The sequence below is a fragment of the Poromitra crassiceps genome, assembly GCF_964638095.1.
Source record: "Poromitra crassiceps genome assembly, chromosome: 13".
Lineage (NCBI taxonomy): Eukaryota > Metazoa > Chordata > Actinopteri > Beryciformes > Melamphaidae > Poromitra > Poromitra crassiceps.
The window spans coordinates 9,684,940-9,709,251 of NC_139644.1; the positions used below are offsets into that span (position 1 = coordinate 9,684,940).

Here is a 24,312-nt window from a genome sequence, read left to right on the forward strand (position 1 = left end):
TACTGTAGTCAATGGGTAGACACAGTTAGATACACTGTATAGAGGGTCATACTGTAGTCAATGGGTAGACACAGTTAGATACACTGTATAGAGGGTCATACTGTAGTCAATGGGTAGACACAGTTAGATACACTGTATAGAGGGTCATACTGTAGTCAGTGGGTAGACACAGTTAGATACACTGTATAGAGGGTCATACTGTAGTCAGTGGGTAGACACAGTTAGATACACTGTATAGAGGGTCACACTGTAGTCAATGGGTAGACACAGTTAGATACACTGTATAGAGGGTCATACTGTAGTCAGTGGGTAGACACAGTTAGATACACTGTATGTGTATAGCAGGTCACACTGTAGTCAATGGGTAGACACAGTTAGATACACTGTATAGCGGGTCACACTGTAGTCAGTGGGTAGACACAGTTAGATACACTGTATAGCACTGTAGTCAGTGGGTAGACACAGAGCTCCTGGTTGTCTGAGTGTCCCTGCATTGTCCTGTATCTGGCTCCTGGAAACACAGTAATTAGGATCAGAAAACGGGGACCACTGAAGGCTAGAGCTAACTGAAAGGTCCTGAATGAAAGATAAATCTGTAGCTGGTTTGAATGGACCCAGTAGATCTAGGGAAAGAAGGATAGATTTCCTATGTTCTGTAATGGGAGCATTTTGGAGCGAGGAGGCCTCCTTGTAGCATTCCAGGTAGTGTTTCTGTTGGCGGCCTGTGGAAGGAGCACTTAGTGCGAGACAGAGACCGCAGACAGCTCAGTACTAAATATGCAGCGCATGTTGATGAAAAGCTGAGCTATGTGAAGACTCAACAAACCGTTGTGCTGGATGGCCTCTGGTGCAGCTTCAGGGTCCAGCTCCGGCAGCGCCTCCACGGCGGGTTCAGGGTCGGACAGACTCTCTTCTGTGGATCCAGGGATCAGCTCGGGCATGGACTGGTCCACAGGGGCTTCGACAGGCTCCACCACAGGCTCCGGAACTGGTTCTGGTTCAGCCACAGGGACCGGGACGGGCTCCTCCACCGGTTCCGGGACTGGTTCCGGCTTGGCCACAGGCTCTGGCTCGGGCACGGCCTCTGGTTCCGGTACCGAAACGGGTTCTGGGGCGGGCTCTGGTACTACGATGGGTTCTGCTACCGCGACCGGTTCTGGAGCAGGCTCTGGTACTGAAACTGGTTCTGGGGCGGGCTCCGGTACTACGATGGCTTCCGGTACTGCAACTGGTTCTGGGGCGGGCTCCGGCACGGAAACTGGTTCTGGTACTGAAACTGGTTCGGGGGCGGGCTCCGGTACTACGATGGGTTCTGGTACTGCAACAGGTTCTGGAACATGCTGCGAAGACAAAATAGTTCAAAAAGCAGTTAACTTCTGTGATGTGTGAAAGTCTAATCTGGCCAAATAAATGTCTGCTGAAGTGGAGCAGGATGTTGTGTTTGAACAGCAGTTTTTCTCATCAGCCGTTTGTTGACAAAAGGCCTGGGGGCCAGTTGCACAAAAGCACCTTAAGTTAAGATCTTCCTTAGAGTCGGAGTTAAGGTGTCCATCAAATAAAATCGGTTGCACAAAACACCCTTAAATCTTCTCCTTAAGGTTAAACATTTTAAGGACAACGTAAGCACAAGATTTAAGAGTGTTTTGTGCAACCGATTTTATTTGATGGACACCTTAACTCGGACTCTAAGGAAAATCTTAACTTAAGGTGCTTTGTGCAACCAGCCCCTGTTGTTGATGTGGCACTGAGCTGTGCTCCTCTGTTTGTTGTTACGCAGCGGGAGTTAGCATAAGACCTCTTAAGCTTTCTCCGGGACAAAGCGCAAGAAATACTAATACTAACATGAGTGAGAAAACACCCCTGACCAATAAAGAGATTATTACAAAAAGAAGAAAGGTGCAAGGCACTCTTCTGGCAGAAAGTAAAAAGCCTTTATTTACTTAGATGGCTATATCATTTTGAAAAGTTTAAAAACATAGCAAGTGCATGTTAAAAGAGCTGGGACATGACCCACGCGTAGCGGCACAAACGGCCTTCTTCAGGGTATGGCCACCAGCACAAGGTTTCCCCTATTTTAGCAAGAGATGATTGCAAACACCTGAGCAGAAAGCCAGTGAACTCACAGGTGAAGATACAAAAAAGAGATTATTACATTTGTTTATTACTTTGTTGCAGTATGTTTTTTTTGTGGTCATAATCTATTTTCAGATGATCACTGATGATCTGATCAGATGATCATCATTTTGTTATGAACAGTGGTGGGCGGGCGAGACCTGGAGGGGAAACCGACGAGGTACGGTAGAAATGAGCGATGATGAGGAGGAGGAGGGGAAGGAGGAAGAGGACGAGGCATGGTAGACTAGAAAGGCGCGCTCTGTTTCTAGTCATATTAATGCATGCTTATATTGGAATCGGATCAAAATGTTTTATGGCTTATCTACAATAAAAATGCAACGAGTCAAACTGCATCACATCCATCATGTCAGAGATGGGTGACACTAATTGATCATCTTTTTTATTTTGATTTGATGCGTTGGCAAAGCGATCTTCTCGCTCCATGTCGACCAGCTACTTGACTGACGGCCTGCTGAGCGTCAGAGTGTCGTGTGTCTTCTTGACAGAGTAACGGCTGTGTGAGTGATGAGTGTCACCCGCAGCTCCCTCTCATGTCCTCGTTAAGAAGCTATGTCCTCCCTGGAGGCGCCGCCTGCCTCTGACACAGGGACAAATAAAGACCCCTTCAATGTACCGCCAACCTTTCCTTTCCCTGAATCACACACACACACGCGTCTCACACACACGCGCGTCTCAGACACACACACACACACACACACACACACACACACACGCACACGCGCGTCACACACACGCACATACACACCTCTTCAGTGAATGACCTCGAGGCCGTGGCCATCACTCCTCCTCTCCTGTCCTCTCCTCTGTACAGAAGTGCTGAGGATGCACAGACACATTTGAGCTCAGGATCTGGTTTCTCTGAACTGCCTCTATACAGTTACACCAACCAAACATCTGAACCGCCTCTATACAGTTACACCAACCAAACATCTGAACTGCCTCTATATACAGTTACACCAACCAAACATCTGAACCGCCTCTATATACAGTTACACCAACCAAACATCTGAACTGCCTCTATACAGTTACACCAACCAAACATCTGAACTGCCTCTATATACAGTTACACCAACCAAACATCTGAACCGCCTCTATACAGTTACACCAACCAAACATCTGAACTGCCTCTATACAGTTACACCAACCAAACATCTGAACTGCCTCTATATACAGTTACACCAACCAAACATCTGAACTGCCTCTATATACAGTTACACCAACCAAACATCTGAACTGCCTCTATATACAGTTACACCAACCAAACATCTGAACTGCCTCTATATACAGTTACACCAACCAAACATCTGAACTGCCTCTATATACAGTTACACCAACCAAACATCTGAACTGCCTCTATATACAGTTACACCAACCAAACATCTGAACTGCCTCTATATACAGTTACACCAACCAAACATCTGAACTGCCTCTATACAGTTACACCAACCAAACATCTGAACTGCCTCTATATACAGTTACACCAACCAAACATCTGAACCGCCTCTATATACAGTTACACCAACCAAACATCTGAACCGCCTCTATATACAGTTACACCAACCAAACATCTGAACTGCCTCTATATACAGTTACACCAACCAAACATCTGAACTGCCTCTATATACAGTTACACCAACCAAACATCTGAACTGCCTCTATACAGTTACACCAACCAAACATCTGAACTGCCTCTATATACAGTTACACCAACCAAACATCTGAACTGCCTCTATATACAGTTACACCAACCAAACATCTGAACTGCCTCTATATACAGTTACACCAACCAAACATCTGAACTGCCTCTATATACAGTTACACCAACCAAACATCTGAACTGCCTCTATATACAGTTACACCAACCAAACATCTGAACTGCCTCTATATACAGTTACACCAACCAAACATCTGAACTGCCTCTATATACAGTTACACCAACCAAACACCTGAACTGCCTCTATACAGTTACACCAACCAAACATCTGAACTGCCTCTATATACAGTTACACCAACCAAACATCTGAACTGCCTCTATATACAGTTACACCAACCAAACATCTGAACTGCCTCTATATACAGTTACACCAACCAAACATCTGAACTGCCTCTATATACAGTTACACCAACCAAACATCTGAACCGCCTCTATACAGTTACACCAACGAAACATCTGAACTGCCTCTATATACAATTACACCAACCAAACATTTGAACTGCCTCTATACAGTTACACCAACCAAACATCTGAACTGCCTCTATACAGTTACACCAACCAAACATCTGAACTGCCTCTATACAGTTACACCAACCAAACATCTGAACTGCCTCTATATCAGGGGTGCCCACACTTTTTCAGCTTGGGAGCTACTTTTAAAATGACCAAGTCAAAGTGATCTACCAAACATATTTATTTATATATATATACAAACTTGGCTGCCACAGCGAGATCTGACTGGCGCACCTGTACGTCAATCAAGTGGCAAATGCCATAGTGAGGATGGATGATAGGCTGCTAACTTTTGCATGCGCAGTATAGGTGAGATCTGACTGGCTACCTGTACGTCAATCAAGTGGCAAATGGGCCTATTAGCCTATCATCCATCCTCACTACGGCACTATGTAAAAAATTTTTTTTTTTTTTTTTCCCTCAATGCCATGCGATCTACCACACTACCTTCGCGATCGACCGGTCGATCGCGATCGACGTATTGGGCACCCCTGCTCTATATAGTTACACCAACCAAACATCTGAACTGCCTCTGTATACAGTTACACCAATCAAACATCTGAACTGCCTCTATACAGTTACACCAACCAAACATGGCTCAACAAACTGACGCAGCATTTGGTGACTGAGGGACTCATCGCAGATTGGAGTTTTTAGTTAGGGCCAAAGAGTATAGAAGGCAAGAGATGAAAACCGGCGCTTTTTCGCCAACAGCGCTGCTGCCATTTTGGCCCGAAAATGCCTCCTTGCGCCAATAGGACAACCGCACAGAACCCTGACAGCCAATCAGAAGCAGAGTAGGGCAAGACATTTTGTGCTCCCCATGTTGCAATGGAACGACGCAGTAGCCTTCAGGTTATTATCAATGTAAGTTCTTTGGTTAGGCTATAAACATTTTTCAGATGCCTCATTGGGTGAGTTAAACCTCAGTGGGCGGAGCCAAAGACAGTTTGCAAGTAACGGGCAAATGTGAATGACAAACTCTGGTCAAATTAATAAAAATATAAATTTTCAGTGATTTCTTTTTTCATTCATGAAGGTCAGCTGCTAGCTATCAAGCTAACCTAGATACCGGTAGCAGCTATATAGACTAGTTTGAACTTGGAAGGTCAGCTAGGCTAACTTGTTTAGCCAATAGCCAATAGCAGATGGTAATTTCAGTAGCATGCTTTTTACATGTCAGGCATGTCAGTGGAGTTACACTTGCAGTACCTAGCATTCTATGCTAACTAGCTACCATAGCTAGCATGGGGGACGGAATCTTACATAGATACATTATATACAGTAGACCTACATCTCAGTCGTTCATGTTTCTTCCCTGGTTTTCCCGGCCTTCACTGTAAGGCATGGACGTTGTCATTGCAACCTATGAACTGTGAAATTATGACGGAACCAGCATTAACCAGAAAAAAGCTGGTTCTTTGGCTTCGCCCATTGAAGTTGAACTCAACCAGTGAAATTATTTCTACCTCCATCTGAGCATCTCTGCCTTAAAAAAAAAATCATGTTTGTAGAAGTCCAATCTGCTGGTCCTGTATTTCCCTAAAGAGTAAACCAGAGGAACACTGAGGGAGTTTGAGCTCTCAAAAGGATCGGTTGTGTCAGCTGCAGAGAGACAACATCTGGAGGACTCCAGGGCACAGTTAGACACAATATGGTAAGACAACCAAAGGACACCAAGAGACAGACAGGACAAAGAGACAGACAGGACACAGACGAGCGGGCGGAGTACAGAGCGACAGTCTGCGGTTACATTTTGCTTCACGAGCTGCCAGAGGTCTCCTGTCATATTGGATCAGATCAGACACATGACTACACAGCCAAACTTCAGATTCAAAAGAGAGCGCATGCAAAACTAAACTGACTAAGAATATGGGCTGAAATCTGCGCCACGGCCCACGAGACTAATTAACTGGAATCTGCACTGATTTTGTGTTTTATTCTTGAAATTCAACTGTACCCGTTGTATTTACTTGTGAAATCCAATTTCTCAATATTCAGTTACAACTGACTTAAAATATATATATATATATATTTTTTTACAAATTTGCAAGCTGTATTTAACCGTTCAAATAATGGAAAAGCCATGCTTTCAGGCTGTAGCAATATCTCTGCAGTCTGCACTTCAAAAAGTAAAAAGAATCAACTGGGAAACATGGTGCCGAAAATTAAATAATAGATTCAAATTTTGAAATTTGATCAATCGGTTCAGTCATTTATCAAGTAAAAACACTGTTGGTTACAGCTTCGCAGATATTAAGATTTGCTGCTTTTCTCTATGAGTATCAAAATGAATACTTAGTGGATGTTGGGCTGCTTGTCAGACAAGACATTTTAGGAATCACTTTGGGCTGTGGTAACTTGTGGTCATTTGTCATAAGGCTAAACTAGTCGTCCATACCCGGGGATGCACACTCCAGAACTATGGTACCAACTTCCGGGGATGTGCGCGCCACAGCACCGTGCAGACATGCCAAAAATAAAGTTGAGAAAATAAAAGACAGCTTAGTCAGTCCCAATAACCTCAATAACCATGTGCTGTTTCAGATTAATTGGCCAACCCGTTGGGGAGATAAATGGATGCAGACGGATGGACGGACGGACGGACAGACTTCCACATTCTATAGTAAGATAGTAGGATGATTAATCGATTCAGGAAAAGTACAATCAATAGATTAATCAGTAATTAAAGTAATTAGTTGCAGCCCTAACACGCACTTCACTGGACATAATTCACATTCAGCTCTAGTGGCAAAAGTTTCAAGAGTAAAGACAAAATTGCTGAAATGTCTGTATGGAGTAGAAGAAAGTAACCGGTGTATGGTGACATAGCAGAAGGAAAAATAGATGCAAGGAGAAGACAACTTGTAATGCGTTCAGAAAAGAGCCGCTGAAACAGAGCCGACTGTACTGGAGCTCTGGAACTCGCTGCCCAAACCCCCGTCTGGTCCCATCAGTCAGTCAGTACCAGACAGTCCGCCCTGACAGACCGGCGCACATTGCTGGGCGACTCATGACATGACTCACTACACAGCGACAACTGGTAGCATCCTGGGAGGTGGACAGCGGATTCCATTGGGCCCGGCTGTATGAAGCTATTTCCTGCTGCCAGGCCTGTCTGGTGCCAGGCCAGCTCACTGAATCCACACGGCAGAACCTCCTCCTCACACCCAGGAAGTTGGAATGGCATCCGTTTAAGCAGGGAACGCTGCTCCCTTCCTCTGCCCCGCCCCCCGGAAGGTCTGAGCCATCAAACAACTACATTATCGCCACACGCAATCAACATGCAAATAAACCTCAGGGTCACGGAGCTAAACGCAGGCTCGTTAAATCCTTTACGAGTCCGTAAGACGACACGGCTCAACTGTATATATTTAACCAAGAGGAAGGTCCAGCTTCTGCTATTGTCATGCTTCTCACTCCTAAATTGGTCAAATGCGTTCCTCTGATGAGTAAGCACTCCATGATGTCATCCTCCATGAGGTCGTCTGCCTTTTAGCAATTACAGATAGCAAGGATATGTTTTCTTTGGGGAATGGACCATTCAAGTAGTTTTAACATTTTAGACTGGGGGAAAGGATTGTGAATTGCCTGTTATCAACTGCCTGTCTAATGAAGCCCCGATGTAATTCCCGGATTAGCATGCGTCAAATCAATGGCCTACTAGCCTGGCTCCAGACCTTCGAAGCCACGCCCACTCCACAGTTGTGGATTTGGCTGTTCTTGGTCTGGCATCGTGATGTGCAAATTAAAGGTCCCATTCCGTGCAAAAGCTGTTTTTACTTGTAAATGCATATATACTGCTGTCAGCCCTCCCTGTAATGAGTGGTCACAAGCTCAGAACTGCCACAGTTGGATTTGTCCCTATACAGCTCTCTCAAGCAGTCTCCTCCAAGCCACACCCCCAAACGCTTTGTTTGCCCAGACGGGGGATTGGGACGTCACAAGCTTCCTCACGCATACTGCGCGGGTCTCTCTCACACAAGCTACCTGCACCATTTTGTCTATAGCCACAAAATTAACACTTCTAGCTGGAGCGACGCCAACTGTACGTGATCCAGCAACTGCAGAGGTGCATTCGGTAAGTCTAGGCATTTTGAGATGTCCTCTTTAGCGTAGTAACCGTTAAGTTAACGATAACTCGCAACCTAGCGTGCTGGTCCACAGACGCTAATCTGATTGGCCGCTGGGAGCCTGGGGCGGGCTCTCCCTCAGCGGCCAATGGGAACTGTTAGTTCTGAATATATTATAGAAACAGGCCATTCTTGGGAAGCGACGAGATGAGGAAGTGAGAACTCCGTCACAACAAACGGGGTTGCTATATTTTCGACAAATTAATCCAGAATCATGTTTTATGGACCAGAGACACACGTTTTTAAGAGGTTACAGCTGCACGAATTGGGACCTTTAAGCTTTTTCTCCGGTTGAAAATCCAATCACGGGCGCTGATTGGCTAACGCTGTTGTCAGTCATGCACAACAGAAACAGACACAGCCGTGGCCAAAGCAGATACTTAGACAAATCAAATGGCCTACAGGTCCTCCATGAGGATTAGCATGAGTCAAATGGCCTACACCAGGGGCGTGCAACAGGTGGCCCGCGGGCCCCCCGACGTCACTCAGCGTGGCCCCTGGGTCAATTTCCTTTTTCTTTCTTTTTTCTTCCTTTTTTTTTTTACAAGATGGATGTTTTTGGTTAGGTTAGGGGTCGGTAGACCACCAAAATCTGTTTTTATTTTACTGTACAACCCAGAACATGGCGCAAATGGCGTTAGCATTGTCCATCCACATACTGTTAAACGTTAGCATTTGAGCTAACGCTATTGTAACAAACTACATCCAGGATGCACATTGCACATGCAACATTACTAATCTGATTAATATCACATATTTTGGTGATATTATACCCCATCAAACTGCTGTAGCCGGCTGTTTTAAAGCTAGAGCAAAGTTTCTGGTGTCATCTGAATGGAGGAATTACTACATTTGAATATGAAAAATATAAATGTTGGTATAATCAACTTGGATTACGAGTCCTTTTCATCAAATTAGTAGCTATAATTGGGAGTGATGGTGTTACAGTAGGTTACTGGTGGAAGTGCACGGTCACAATCCAGCCCTCTAGTAGCGAGGACATTTTGTTTTGTGGCCCTCTATATCAGTGGTTCTCAAATGGGGGTCCGGGGATCCCCAGGGGTCCGTGGCACTTTGCAAGGGGGTCCGCGAAAAGTTTTCAGGAAAATAAAAATAAAAACGTTTTGTTGTTTTTGTAAAAGCTTCATAGTTCAATGAAAATATGTTATGCTTTAAATCTAAAATGGTTCATGGATTACATTCTAATCTAATAAACCTATCAATTTAAAAGTCAAGCATGTTACCATGGAAACAATTAAGCTTAGCCCAAAATCACAGATCAGAATGAGGGAGTCCCCGGTATATTTTCTATCTTGTAAGGGGTCCTTGGCTGAAAAACATTTGAGAACCTCTGCTCTATATCATCAAAGTTGCCCATCCCTGGCCTACACTCTGTAGGCCATTTGACTCATGACTCCCTACAGGACCTCCACAAGGGCATTTTCTGATACAGATATCCAAATGTAACATTATACAGAGTGCTGTCAAAGGTGTTTTCTCTCTGTAGAGTGCAGCACAGAAGCCAGAGCATTAGATCTCTCAGCATGGGAACTGTGTGAAGACTCCGGCTGCCCGAGCGACAACAAAACACAAAGGTGCTAGATTCCATTTTGAAGACGTGAGAGTGGAGGGCCTGAGGCTCGCCATGTGACAGCCTCACTGGCATCAAGACAGCTCAGCAAGCTGTTAGGAGTCCTGAGCAGAGAGGGAGGGAGATGATGGCTCAGCAAGCTGTTAGGAGTCCTGAGCAGAGAGGGAGGGAGATGATGGCTGATGCAGACAGAAAGGGGGCACTGAAACCAAAAAAGGTTGGAGGACCATGGCACTACATCAAGGTGAATTCAGTGCAGAGTTTCACATGACTTTTTAAAAGGTGCTGTGTGTGGGTAGCGTTTTTAAAAGCTCAATATATGACTGCCAAATAAATGGTCATCCCTTGGTGCAATTACATCCATCTCATGACTCGTGTGACAGTGGTTTGTTTGTGCTAGAACTTCTCAAACCTAAGCGGCTGTTCACATTATAGCATGTTTTCCCCAACTGCTCAGCGCCCTTCTCTCATTCAAAGAAATAGGAAGCGGCCGCAAGGCGCACAAAAGGCGCCCGCTCCTGAAAAGCACTGCAGTGCCGGCAATCTTCACCTTTTCAGAAAAGCGCTTTTCCCAGCCAACCAATTGCGATGAATTGCGATGGCAAATATGGCGAAAGTGAAAGTGCCGGTAATCAGTGAATTTACGTTACTGTAACAGCGATCATAAAGGCAGCATGGATTATACCGGGCATGTATTGGAGATCTCTGGTTTGTTCCACAACACGTGTATTGTCCGCTAGGAGTGCTAACCAGCTGATTACTGAGCTAGCAGCTGCTAAGCTAACATCAGGCGACGTTGTCATAAACTCTGGTCACAAAGAGGATGTTGCTGCTTGTTTTCTCTTTGGCTTTACTGAGGAGGATAAAAACGTGCCTTTCTCTCCTTCCACCAGCTTCTGTTGCCAAAATCCCTGTTTGCTCTGGAAGAACAGCGCCCTCTTCCTGTTTTGTGCCGTAAACCAATCTCCCTTTGTGCTGTAAAGCAATGCAGCAGATTTCCCGCCAAATCCAACCCCGTGGCAGTGTGGCACACAACGTAAAATGCGGTGTAGATGCCGGTAGAGGCCGTCAATCTTCTTGCCAATGGTCTGGTTAATTTGTGGTATTTATACCCATGTCTCAAAATGAATGTGATAATGATATATTGATGTTGAATGCTATAGATAGCACCGTAAAAAAAAATGAAATATTTTATGAATCATTTACAAATCTCTTTTCCTATCAATCCAACGCCAAAGATGCTTCACCAAGCATTGCTTCAATACTAGGGGGGTGCAGTGGCCACTTTTCCCAGGATGCAGTTCCAGAGGGTCCCATGGAGGGAGGGCGAGGGCAGCGGGCCAAGGAGGCATCTGGGCTGGAATAGGCTGTTCTGTCAGCGACCTCCCTACCCTGCTGCCCCGCGTCTGTCTAAACACAGACACATTGTTCCCTCTGCCCCCTGCCCCATCTCTGGCTGAGCTTACCGACGCCACTCCCGTTTATGAATGAAGCAGCGAGAGGACTTACATTCTGCTCTCTCAGCCAATCAGCCGACAAGGAAGATGTCTGCCAGACCGTCTAGTCTCAACAAATGCAGGTGTGGACCATGGAGGTGGTTGCATGAGTTAGTCAGTCTCATGAGTTAATAGTCAGTCTCATGAGTTAGTCAGTCTCATGAGTTAGTCAGTCTCATGAGTTAGTCAGTCTCGTGCACTAAAAATGTGCTTTCAGAGACTTTTCTACCCTGCAAAGATAACGCACTTCTGGCCGGGGAAACACTGGATGGTACAGAAATAAATATTGACTTCAATAGAAAAATAGTGTCATTGGCGTCAGCTTTTAAAAAACAATATTGGCCTATTCGCCCACTGGAGGTGGAGGGCAAAGTATATTCTTACAAAATCATCAGGTTTGGACTTTCAGTTAAAATTTTGATAGTACACGTTTTTGCAGAAAATAAGCGAACCATCTACAGTATATATGTTGGTAACAGTTCAGTGTTTGACAAGAGAAAACACGGAGCCTTGAGGGGCAACACAAAGAGCTCGACCCTCCCCACTTCCTCCTTGCAACCGGGCATGATGCAGAACAACACAAAGCTGTTCATCAAGTAATAATAGCATTGTTTTAAGTAATTTGCGACAAAGATTAGTTCTATCGGTTATTCGCACCCGCCAACAACAATACGTCCCCGAGGATTGCAGATTGCTTGCAGTGTCCCGACTGCAAGCTAGCTAATCTAATATTAGCCACTTTGAGGTTAGCACAGACGATTTCAGCTTACCGTTCATAATTATGGTTAAATCCATATCGTTGTCCCTGGGTGCGAGCGCTGTTTGAACGCAGCCTAATCAAGGAAACGTTTAGAACAGCTGTGAAGCGGGGTGATATACACACAGTGAAGCGCCCGTCATGTTATACTAAAATATCAGCACGGCCAGGATCCCTCTTGTCCAATCAAATTGCTCGGCCGGAACTGTTGTATAAAGCACAATCATAGGTATATATTACTATAGATGGGTCACCGCAGGCTCCGCCAATTCTAACAAAATGGTAGCAGCAAGTCTCCTAAATTGTCACGTGGTACAATAGACTCAAGACCTGCCGAAAGTCTCCTAAGTGGGCGTGTCCGTGGAAAAGCACGGGCAAAACCCACGTGACAAAATGACAGGAAGTGAGTTGAAGTTGGGCCGTCTTGCTTGAAATCCCATCGTCTTTGGTACAACAGTACATAGTGGAGTACAGGCTAGTTAACTGTAAGGATTTTGAATTCTAACAGGCTCAGCACATAATGCTTTTTGTGTTTCTGACTTGGATTGTGGTTGTTCTGATCCATCAAAACATTCAAATCTTCACTACGGTAACGGCACAGTCAACCTAGTGACATCATCTAGCAGCGCCCTGGTTGGCGAAAAGCTGAAACGGTGTGTTCATCTTTCTAGCAAATCTATGCAAATGTCAGACTTGAAAGCAGTGTGCTGTCTCGTCTGAGGTGAAATGCAAATGAACTAGTCAAATGTCAAATAAAGATAAAATGTTTCATGTCCTCTTTAAAGGCTCTCTGTTCTTTTACTGCTGTTAGTTAACCGTCACTGTGGGACTAATGCAACCTTTACAAGTGGAAAATGCTCTTGAACACTCGGTCTCTCTGTTTGAACAGACACTCAGTCTCTCCTGTGTGTCTGTTTGAACACACACTCAGTCTCTCCTGTGTGTCTGTTTGAACACACACTCAGTCTCTCCTGTGTGTCTGTTTGAACACACACTCAGTCTCTCCTGTGTGTCTCTCTGAACACACACTCAGTCTCTCCTGTGTGTCTGTTTGAACACACACTCAGTCTCTCCTGTGTGTCTCTGTTTGAACACAACACACACTCAGTCTCTCCTGTGTGTCTCTCTGTTTGAACACACACTCAGTCTCTCTTGTGTGTCTCTGTTTGAACACACACTCAGTCTCTCCTGTGTGTCTCTCTGAACACACACTCAGTCTCTCCTGTGTGTCTCTCTGAACACACACTCAGTCTCTCCTGTGTGTCTCTGTTTGAACACACACTCAGTCTCTCCTGTGTCTCTGTTTGAACACAACACACACTCAGTCTCTCCTGTGTGTCTCTCTGTTTGAACACACACTCAGTCTCTCCTGTGTGTCTCTGTTTGAACACAACACACACTCAGTCTCTCCTGTGTGTCTCTCTGTTTGAACACACACTCAGTCTCTCCTGTGTCTCTCTGTTTGAACACACACTCAGTCTCTCCTGTGTCTCTCTGTTTGAACACACACTCAGTCTCTCCTGTGTCTCTCTGTTTGAACACACACTCAGTCTCTCCTGTGTGTCTGTTTGAACACACACTCAGTCTCTCCTGTGTCTCTCTGTTTGAACACACACTCAGTCTCTCATGTGTCTCTCTGTTTGAACACACACTCAGTCTCTCCTGTGTGTCTCTCTGTTTGAACACACACTCAGTCTCTCCTGTGTGTCTGTTTGAACACACACTCAGTCTCTCCTGTGTGTCTGTTTGAACACACACTCAGTCTCTCCTGTGTGTCTGTTTGAACACACACTCAGTCTCTCCTGTGTGTCTCTCTGTTTGAACACACACTCAGTCTCTCCTGTGTGTCTGTTTGAACACACACTCAGTCTCTCCTGTGTGTCTGTTTGAACACACACTCAGTCTCTCCTGTCTCTCTGTTTGAACACACACTCAGTCTCTCCTGTGTCTCTCTGTTTGAACACACACTCAGTCTCTCCTGTGTGTCTCTGTTTGGCACCGGCTGCTCTTCCATTCCCATCTCCTGACTCATCTGGTAAACCATTTGCTGTGGAATGCCTCAGCGAGGCCAAAAAGGACCAGAAACGCCAGGGGTGGCGGGGAGAGAGAGAGAGAGAGAGAGAGAGAGAGAGAGAGAGAGAGAGAGAGAGAGAGAGAGAGAGAGAGCATCAGTGTGCCAGTCTCAATGCCAGCCTCGTCTCACAGGCAGGGCAAGGTGCCAAGGAGGGGGGAGAGAAGGGGAATTAGCGGCCATGTTGTGATTTACCGCCTTTGTTTTCTCACCAGGGGCTGAAGCGAACGCCGTGCCCGCCCAAATGGCTGGTGGCACTGCCCGGCAGCGGGGAGGGGAGGGGAGGGGAGGCGAGGGGAGGCGAGGGGAGGGGAGGGGAGGGGAGGGGAGGGGAGGGGCCAGAGGAGCGGGCAGGAACGTGGGCAGGAGGTCAGGGGGAAATACCAAGAGAGGTAAAGTCAGACCAATCAGTAAACAGCTCCATGGATTCCATTACAAGCTGCTGTTAGAGGCGTCTGATGACGTCCCGCGAGAGACGAGGAATGTGAGAGGAGCTTAGGAGCCGTCTTGTAAACAGCATACATGTCACACCCACCACGGCCTCGAGATAGAGAAGGGTGGGTGATTCATCTTTAGTCGACCAGCGACTCTTGGGATGTAGGATGCGAACATATCACACAGACGGGACGCTTCGCCGGGGTGCAAGAAATACCTTGACGACCGTCCATTCACCCCACATCTCAAAATCAGAACAGCATGCTCTAACTCTCTCTAACTCAGCATTCTCTCTCTCTCTCTCTCAACAGATGTGCACACACTCATTTCCATTTATGGAGAGCTGCTGCATCACCATGATGAATGATAGGGCCATTTGAAAGAGTGGAGAGGGAGCTGACATGTTGGTCAAAGAGGGTTAAAACAGGGTAGTGTGCTTAAAGGGACAGCTCACCCTAAAATCACCTCTCACCTGTAGTGCTATTTATCCATCTACATTGTTTTGGGATAGTTGCCTGGCTTGTGGTGTTCAGCATTGTCCAAAACTAAAAAAAAACATTGACCAAACTACTTTCGACTCACTAGCTGCTAGCTAGTTCCTACATGAAACTAGCAGCAGCTAGCTAGCGGGTGTAGTTCGGTCGAAAATAGTTCCTACATAAAACTGCTCACAACAAGTCTGTGGATTATCTTGAGTACAAGGTCATGAGTTCTGGAAAGAGACATTGCTGTTGAGTTTTTCCAATTGTATTTTTGTTGGCGCTTTGAGCATCACAAGCCGAGTGCCATCCGGTTCCATTGTATTGGAGAGAAGGCAGAAATCTCTAGGGCTGATATCTCCAAAACGCAGGCAACTATCACACAACGATCTAGGTGGATAAATAGCACTATAGGTGAGAGGAAAATTTTAGGGTGAGCTGTCCCTTTAACAACGCATTTAATGACTAATTAATGCATAACTTACATGTCCTCTCACATCCCCCTAATTAGATCAACAAAAGACTGCAACAATTTCGATTCATGCATGGTTACACAAGTCCACGCCCCTTTGCCTGAGCAATGACAAGGCCAGTGGACAGAGATGGAGTGTCAGATGGAGGCGGTGAAGAATGTAACTTTAGAGAAGGTACAACATGTTAAGCACACAAAAGGTCAAGGAGCCAGATTAGGCTCTGGTACAGACCAGGTTTGCGCTGCCATAAATCTAGACGCTGGACTCTGGCATATGAGCCTCAGCGGGGCATTCCCTTATACACGTCGCTCTCAGCATGCTATACATTCATACTCTACAGTATGCATGTGTTTTACTGGCATCTGTCTGGCACTGAGCTCACACACAGGAGAGATCAGCCTGAACGTTGCTCCTGGGGTTCAAATATTATGATCAAGCCAGGCCATTCAGCAGCTGCACAAATAAATATTAAAAAATTTAAAAAAAGTTCTGCATGTGGACACTCCGGTCCAGAGACTACAGAGGTTTCACCAAAATGGATTTTTAAAGCTACTCTAGTATGTGGATCCAGCCACCGTATCAGACATCACAAAGAGCGTCTGCAACAGAGACGAGTGTCCCTCCTTCCTCCTCGCTAATTGAGACACCATAGAGTCACCCTGTTTGTTCCAATTCAATTCTGCTGAAGTGACAAAAACGTGAGAGCAAAAATACAAAGTTACAAAATTCAACAAGCTCTACTTGTGCTTGTGACTTTAGGGACGAATCTTCACCACATAATCCAGTTTGGGTCCTCAGCTCTTGAAAGTGGTTTGTCCACTAAGTGTTTTTGTCAAACGGTCATCTAAACTGTGCATCTGAGTCACATTATACTGGCCAAGTATCCGGGCGATGGAGAGGTACAACAGTCGTGTTAATGTTCGACTCCAGTAAAAAAAAATACACTTGCACATGCAGGGTTTTCGATGATTGGCTGCGTCCAGGACACTAGTGAATCTCTTCACTATCATTTCCCATGATGCAGCGTGTGCTCGAGGCAGACATGCATGTGTCCAGGGTATCATTAGAACAATTAGGCATGACGAGGCATTAGGGATGCACGATATATCGGCAATCATATCGGTATCGGCAGATGTTAGTCATCTTTTAACATATCGGCATCGGTCTGATGTTGCAATGTTAATATCGGTTATCGGTATGACCCAAAATCGTCACATTGAGGAAACAATGCAGTAAATCTATGATTTATGGGCTTTTCCAAATGTTTTGGAAATAAATAAATGCATTACTTTTTTCAAATTCAGTGTTTACATGTGTTTTTCAGTATGTACAAAATGTTATTATCATAGAAATATGTTTTTATACAGATCATATCGACATCGGTAAATATCGGTTATCGACCATAACAGCAATGTTAATATCGGTTATCGTTATCGGCCAAGATTTTCATATCGGTGCATCCTTACGAGGCATAGTAGCTGCTGCTCACCAAACAGGCAGATATCAAACTCCAACGGGTGAGGAGTCCCCCCCCCCCATAATGCGAGACTCATTAGCCAATGAACAGCCAGGAATGGGTCTCGCGCTACTTTTGCATGCTAAAATAAAGCTGATATTGTAAAATTTGATTCAAGGGATGAAAAACCCTTTCAGAGTACAACACAAACTGTCTATTTTGCTGCAACTCGACAGTGCTGCTTTTTTTACTCAAGAGTTCCACTTTCTACTTCCTGGAAAAAAACCTGGTCCATTGGAGTGAATGGAGATCTCGGAACTCTTCTATTATACGGCTCTGGACTGTACGGGTCGAAAAAGCCAGGGAAATAAGTAATGTGTGTTATTGGTTGAAGTTGTTATGTGTAGGCCTTAGGGTTGTGTCACGATACCAGAATTTCTAACTTCGATACGATCCTGCCCAGGAAAATATCGATACTCGATACCATTTTTCGATACGACGTGGCTTAAAAATAAACAAAGACAGATGCAAGGACAGACGCATGATGCTTCTCCCGATTTTTTTTTAGAGAAGAATGAGAAAATGACATTTTTGCACATATTTTGGAACGTATCGTTAAACACATTCCTGATATGGAGAATTGGCTAACGAGGTGAATTTTTTTTTAAAATAAAAAGTCTTTTATTTGTCATTTCATTGTGACCATTCATACTTGGTTGGTTGGCTGGCCGGTCTTCTGTCCCTCCCTGCCACAGCTCCCACTGCGCTCAGTCACTACTCTGTCCCTGCCACAGCCTGCAGCTCCCACTCTGCTCCGTCACTGCAGAACAACACGCGCTCTGTTCCAGCTCGGAGAGATACAGTGTGCTCCTTCATTACAGCTTTTATACCGCGTTCAAAACGGCAGAAACACTGTCAAAGACATGTAGCACGTGGCTACTGCTGCTGCCTGCATGACACAGCAACTGTGTGAGTCCACCACCTTAGCCAGGAGTTAAAGCTGCTGCTGCCTGCATGACACAGCAACTGTGTGAGTCCACCACCTTAGCCAGGAGTTAAAGCTGCCACTTGTCCATTGTGTTGCATAATGTGGCGGTGAAGAAGTGGGCGTGGCTGAGAAGTTGAGCTCTCAGTTGGTGGCCAGGAACATTACTCAGGCCGGAGAGCTTTAGAGCCGTGAAGGTTTTGTAACACTGTGAAAGCATGTGCCTGTGTTAAAGAGAAGGTAGAGGTGGTTTAGAGCTAAGACCTCTCTTTATAAAGCATGTGCCTGTGGTAAAGAGAAGGTAGAGGTGGTTTAGAGCTAAGACCTCTCTTTATAAAGCATGTGCCTGTGGTAAAGAGAAGGTAGAGGTGGTTTAGAGCTAAGACCTCTCTTTATTAAGCATGTGCCTGTGGTAAAGAGAAGGTAGAGGTGGTTTAGAGCTAAGACCTCTCTTTATAAAGCATGTGCCTGTGGTAAAGAGAAGGTAGAGGTGGTTTAGAGCTAAGACCTCTCTTTATTAAGCATGTGCCTGTGGTAAAGAGAAGGTAGAGGTGGTTTAGAGCTAAGACCTCTCTTTATAAAGCATGTGCCTGTTGTAAAGAGAAGGTAGAGGTGGTTTAGAGCCAATACCTCTCTTTATAAAGCATGTGCCTGTGGTAGAGAGAAGGTAGAGGTGGTTTAGAGCTAAGACCTCTCTTTATAGTCTATGGTTATGACACTGTGAAAGCATGTGCCTGTGGTAAGAGTAGGTAGAGGTGGTTTAGAGCTAATACCTCTCTTTATACAGTCTATGGTTATAACAATGTGAAAGCATGTGCCTGTGGTAAAGAGAAGGTAGAGGTGGTTTAGAGCTAAGACCTCTTGTTATACAGTCCATGCTTCCTGCTTCAGCACTGTACCAGAGATTTTCATCCGCCATTTATTTTCCCATAGACATTTCGTAAAATGCTTATAAAAATAGTTTTACTTGTTCAAACCAAACGGTTCAGATATATTTAGAAACAGGAGAGATCGCATAACATTTCACTCAGACCAAAACGTTTAAAAAAAACGGATTTAAAGAAAATATTTTTTCGATGTTCTTTTTTTTTTTTGGTCTTAGTGAAATGTTCTATGGTCTCTCCCAATTCTAAATATAGCTGAACCATTAGGTTTGACCAAGTAAAAATATTTTTTATAAGCATAAGGACAAGAATCTAATTCTGAAGAAAAAGTAATATTTTGCCATGAAAATGGTCAAATAAATTGAAAATAATTGTAATATTGGCACAACATCGATATAACAAAAAACATCAATATCGATCAGCCTTCAGAAACCCTGATCTCTCTCACACACACACACACACACACACACACACACACACACACACAGGTTTTGTGGCACGCCCTCTCTCCCATGGGTGACACTTGCACCTCTCCCTGAAGCACCGGCGTCAGTTTCAGCCATGTGACACCATGTATGCTACATATATCCATATAGGATATAGGTTCACCACCAAATATAGAGCAGCAGCACTCGCTGACTTCTTTGTGGCATGCGAATCCCTCATATTACAGCTGCGGTAGGCACATTCTCCAGGCAGAGGGACTTTAAAGGATGCATAGGTGGGGGCGAGGTGGAAAAAGGTCAGAAAAAAAGGGACTTGAAGTTGAAAGCCAAGTTGCAGGTCAACACGCGGAGTGACCTGTGGAGACTGCCAGAGGTCAACACACGGAGTGACCTGTGGAGACTGCCAGAGGGAGAAAGAGCAGTACAGTGTTCTGCTCATATAACAGGCTATTCAACAAAACTATAAATGCAACATGTAAAGTTGTGGTTTAGTTTATCTCAAATCTTCTGCACAAACTGTTTACATCACTGTTGGTAAGCATTTCCCTTTCGGAAGGATTTACTTATGCACTGGTGAAAAAAATCTATCAAGTAAAAGTGTAAAGCGTCTCGTTTAAAATTAACTCAAGAGTGAAAGTTCCTGAGTTCCTTTTGAAACAAAAGAACATTGTTAGCCGCGATCTTTTCCATGTGACTGTAACAGGAGAGAGAGGACAGAGTTCAAATTGGATTATTTTAGATTGGGAAGTTTGGAAGTTACTAAATGAAGTGCATAACCAAACTAAATCCAGATTGCTCTTGTGAATGGATTCAGAGTTTGTCAACTTTATGGTCGTTTCTGATGCCGACGGAGAAACTCTGTCCTCTGGTTATGGATGTGATTTGAAATGTAGCCAATACCAAACTTTCGGTCAAAATGTACTCAAGTAGAAGTATTCCAGTAAGTCAAAGTACTTCAGAAAGTACAAGTACACAAAAAAGCTACCCAATGTACCTGAGCTACTTCCAGGCTGCTGAGCACATCCAGTCATGCTCAGTGTGACAGGTGCAGCAGACAGCGAGCAGCTGTCTCACTGCTCAGCTTGTTGCCCCGTCTGTCTGTCACTCAACCCAGAAGGCTTAGGCCAACATGGCTCCACCCCCCCCCCCCCTTATTCAACCTTCCCAAATAACTAGTTTTGAGCGTTTCAGAGAAGGCCTAAAATCACCTTTCAGAGATGTTGCTGCAAGAACAATAGATCTATGTGGCGACCACTCCCCATCTCTTATAGCATACGTGAATGATTGATTGGTTTTGGTTTGTGTCAGTTTTATCATTATGATGGAGAGCAAATCTCCAGCTTTAACAGAGCAGATCTCTATTCAAAGACTGAGGACTCGGAGGACTGATTCACACCTGGGAGCACAGGTGAAGCCAATTAACTGCAATTAACAAGCTGTTAAACCAGAAAACAAAACGTGGTTGAAACCCATCTCTGAGCTGACAAGTGTGGTGATGAATCACACACTGACTAAAATATATTAACAGTAGCATACATGTTTCACAATTTTCTGAAATTGTAACAAACTAACCGATTAATCGAGAAAATACTCCGCAATTCAAGTAATCGTTAGCTGCAGCAGCCATAGGTGAGCGTAGAGGGGACAGATAGAGCATCCAATCAGATTTGTGTCCGGTTTTGCTCGACTAACCTTAACGACACGGTGAAGACCAAACTTACCTTCTTCACCTGTGTTTCTTGGCGGACTGGAATAATTTTCGGTTCTTCTGCTCTGATCTCCTCCACCACAGGAGTCGCCTTGGGAGGTTCAGGCTGACGGAGATAGTAGGAAGGAGGCTTGTCATCGTCGTAGGTCACCACCGGCTTCTTCTTGTTCTTGCCACCTGCATCCTCGGTCTTCTTCTTGTTCAAATAGGAGGAGGCGAAATAAATGGCAACCACCGTGAAGAGGATGGCGGGGATGATGACAGCCGGGTCGAGATCCATCGTTTTGTTCAAGTGTAAAAGTTAAACTGTGGTAACGCTTTCTTCTTCTAAAGTTTGTTTTGTGGTGTCGTGTGTGTGTTGTTCACGGTGCTGTCCCACACACACTGAGCAGCATCACGCCCCCTGCTCAACACTATCTGATAGAACAGACTGGCGAACAGTGTCAAGCTCAACGGCGCTGAAGAAAATACGACTTCCGGTTAACACTTTCAAAATAAAGCTTTTGCTAACGGTGAACTTCCGTATCGACAATGTTTCATAACGAATAAAATAAAAGAGGAATCTGTAGTAAATAAGTGTACATTTATTGTTTTTCCAATAGTTGATGTAGCAGTACAAGTTGAAATTATGCAACAACTTTTAGTAACTGTAAATCAATAAAAAAAAAACGTAACTGGTCAAAGGTTTAATAAAACCGTATTAATTAAACTAATTTGACATAACATCTTCAAAACTAATATTGAAATAGGAAATCATTTCAAAATGAAAGCTATTGATGGACATGTTTTTGTACAACTTGTTCCAAAGTTAAAACTATTAATCAAGTATAATTTTGGAAAAAACAGATTTTTGCATATTTGCTGTTATATGCAAAAAACATCAATAACTTGTTGAGCTACCAATGGTGACACTAATTCAGTTGATTCTAAACTTTGAATGACTAATATCTGCCAATGGGCTGAATATTGATATCAACTCACTCCTATAGGCACACTATAAGACATTTTAGGTATAGTGGTTTATCCTCGGTGTATTTGTAGTAGCCTACTAAACAAAGTTAGTACTGGAGAGCTTTGTGTCCATATTCCAGTCAGGAATGTAAACTAGCATTTCAGTAGCCTACCTACTTTAAGATTAAGAAAGTAAATGACCTTCAGTTCAGAACCATTCTTGGGGTAAAATAATTTACTTCAGCTGCACTTTAGCAATCATGTTTCTATTTCTATGACCAGGAGATGGCAGTATTTGGCAGGACACAAGCCAGAAACAAGAACAAATACAAACTGTTTTAGGGATAAAAGAAATATGCATCCATCCAGTAGACCATTTCAACTTAACAAACATTCTAAATGTAGTCGACCCTAGCTTATTTCCTGTTGCAGCTGACAGGAAATAAACTGAGGTCTAAACTGTTCCCTAGCAACAGAATTCCAGTGAAACGGTATATACATTGTACATTGGCAGTAATAAGAATCACTTGCTACAGAATCGGTGTAAAGTAACATTTTCCGGTTGGTCATTTTGTCTTATAAACTTTTTGTTGCACCCCCCCATGGCAGTAGACTTTCAGAAGAACCTCTCGTCACACAGGGTCAGTTTCTTCCCAACTGCCATCCGCCTCTTCAACAAGACCCAAAAGCCCCCATAAGGACTTCATCGCCTAAGCATAGCCTGGGTAAACCTAGCCTCCATGTGACCCCCATGTACTACTACTATCAGTCACTCACAAAGCTCTGTCACTGTAACATACGTTACAGGCATAGTCTGTGATGTCATGAGAATCACTGCATTATTATTATAGTTGATCAAAGAGGAAAATGAAAAGCAAAATAACAAGAAGACACCTTCTGATTCATAGAAAAGATTTTATTGACCCATCAACAAAATGACTTTATTTACTTTGTTCGGGACAATTGAGTGTCCCATCTCAAACATCTTAAGAGGCTCCTTCCCTCATATTCACTTTATCCACAATTTTGCAGCGATCTGGAGAGAAGCCGAGAGACTAAATTAAAACATCTATCCTGCTGTTTGTTTATATACTCGAGTAGGGATTCCTTCCAGATTACGTCCGGTTTCCCAAGGTGTTATTTATCCACTGCTCATCTCTCATGAAACTACAAAATGTCTTGACTTTACAAATTGTAACCACCAACCACCAACCACTCTTATCATCATTTCTGTCTCGCGGTTGTGGAGGATGTTTGTAAAAACGTCTAACAAAGACATACTGGTGGCCATAGACATTTTGGGAAGCCCATCCCAGAGCAGTTCAGATGATGGGGGAGGAGACGAGCATGAGGAGGACAGGAATCTCTTAGACCAGAGAATGAGACGAGCGCCAATGCGGCCCCTAGCAAGGAGGATGGAAGGCACTGTGTGAGCGTTAGCGTTAGTGCTACATGCCTTTCCATTGGATGAGAACAGATTTAAAACACCAAAATGCAGTGACCAGACCCAACGTCACATGACCCATGACACACTGACGCACCTGGCCAGACCCAATGTCACATGACGCATGACACACTGACGCACCTGGCCAAACGGTACTTCATAGGCACTTTTGTCTAAGATCAACACGTACTGCACGGACACAGATACAGCAATTCATATTTGTACTTCTGAATGATTTTTTTTGAGGATACCATATTTAAAAAAACAACAACAATGCCAGTATTCTCCATGTTTAACAGCACACAAAACAAAGTTGGACAGGCAGGGTGCATCTCATTCACATTAGTTAGCTGCTTCTTGTACGAACAGTGAACTTTAGCTTGAAGACTCAAAACATTAGATCCTCGCAACAGCTTGAAATTGAACCTTGAACTTTGTTAGTTTTGAGATGTTAGACAAGATGCACCATGCAGAACCTGAATAAATGCTATTACACTTTGCAAGCTCCCCTCTCCTGAATACGCTCGACAACCTCTTCATGTAAATGGACAGTAAAGCTTGCGTTACAGTCAATGGTTACACCCATTGGTGCATTTTGGGGGGTGCAGTGCCCTCTGCTGTTTTTGCTAGATAATACAGT

At 44.3% G+C, this 24,312-nt stretch overlaps 1 protein-coding gene across 1 annotated transcript in view; it reads right to left on the bottom strand.

Annotated features, from left to right (window-relative positions):
* LOC310787743 (uncharacterized protein) overlaps window positions 1-21,644 on the bottom strand; it is a 34,782-nt gene extending 13,138 nt beyond the window's left edge. The window contains exons 1-2 of the mRNA XM_083649232.1: window positions 21,291-21,644; window positions 827-1,340 (exon numbers count right to left, since the gene is read on the bottom strand). Of these exons, the coding sequence (XP_083505358.1) occupies window positions 827-1,340; window positions 21,291-21,557 (781 nt within the window). The 5' untranslated portion in view covers window positions 21,558-21,644. The remainder of the gene's footprint in view (window positions 1-826; window positions 1,341-21,290) is intronic.
* Window positions 21,645-24,312: the final 2,668 nt, after the last annotated feature.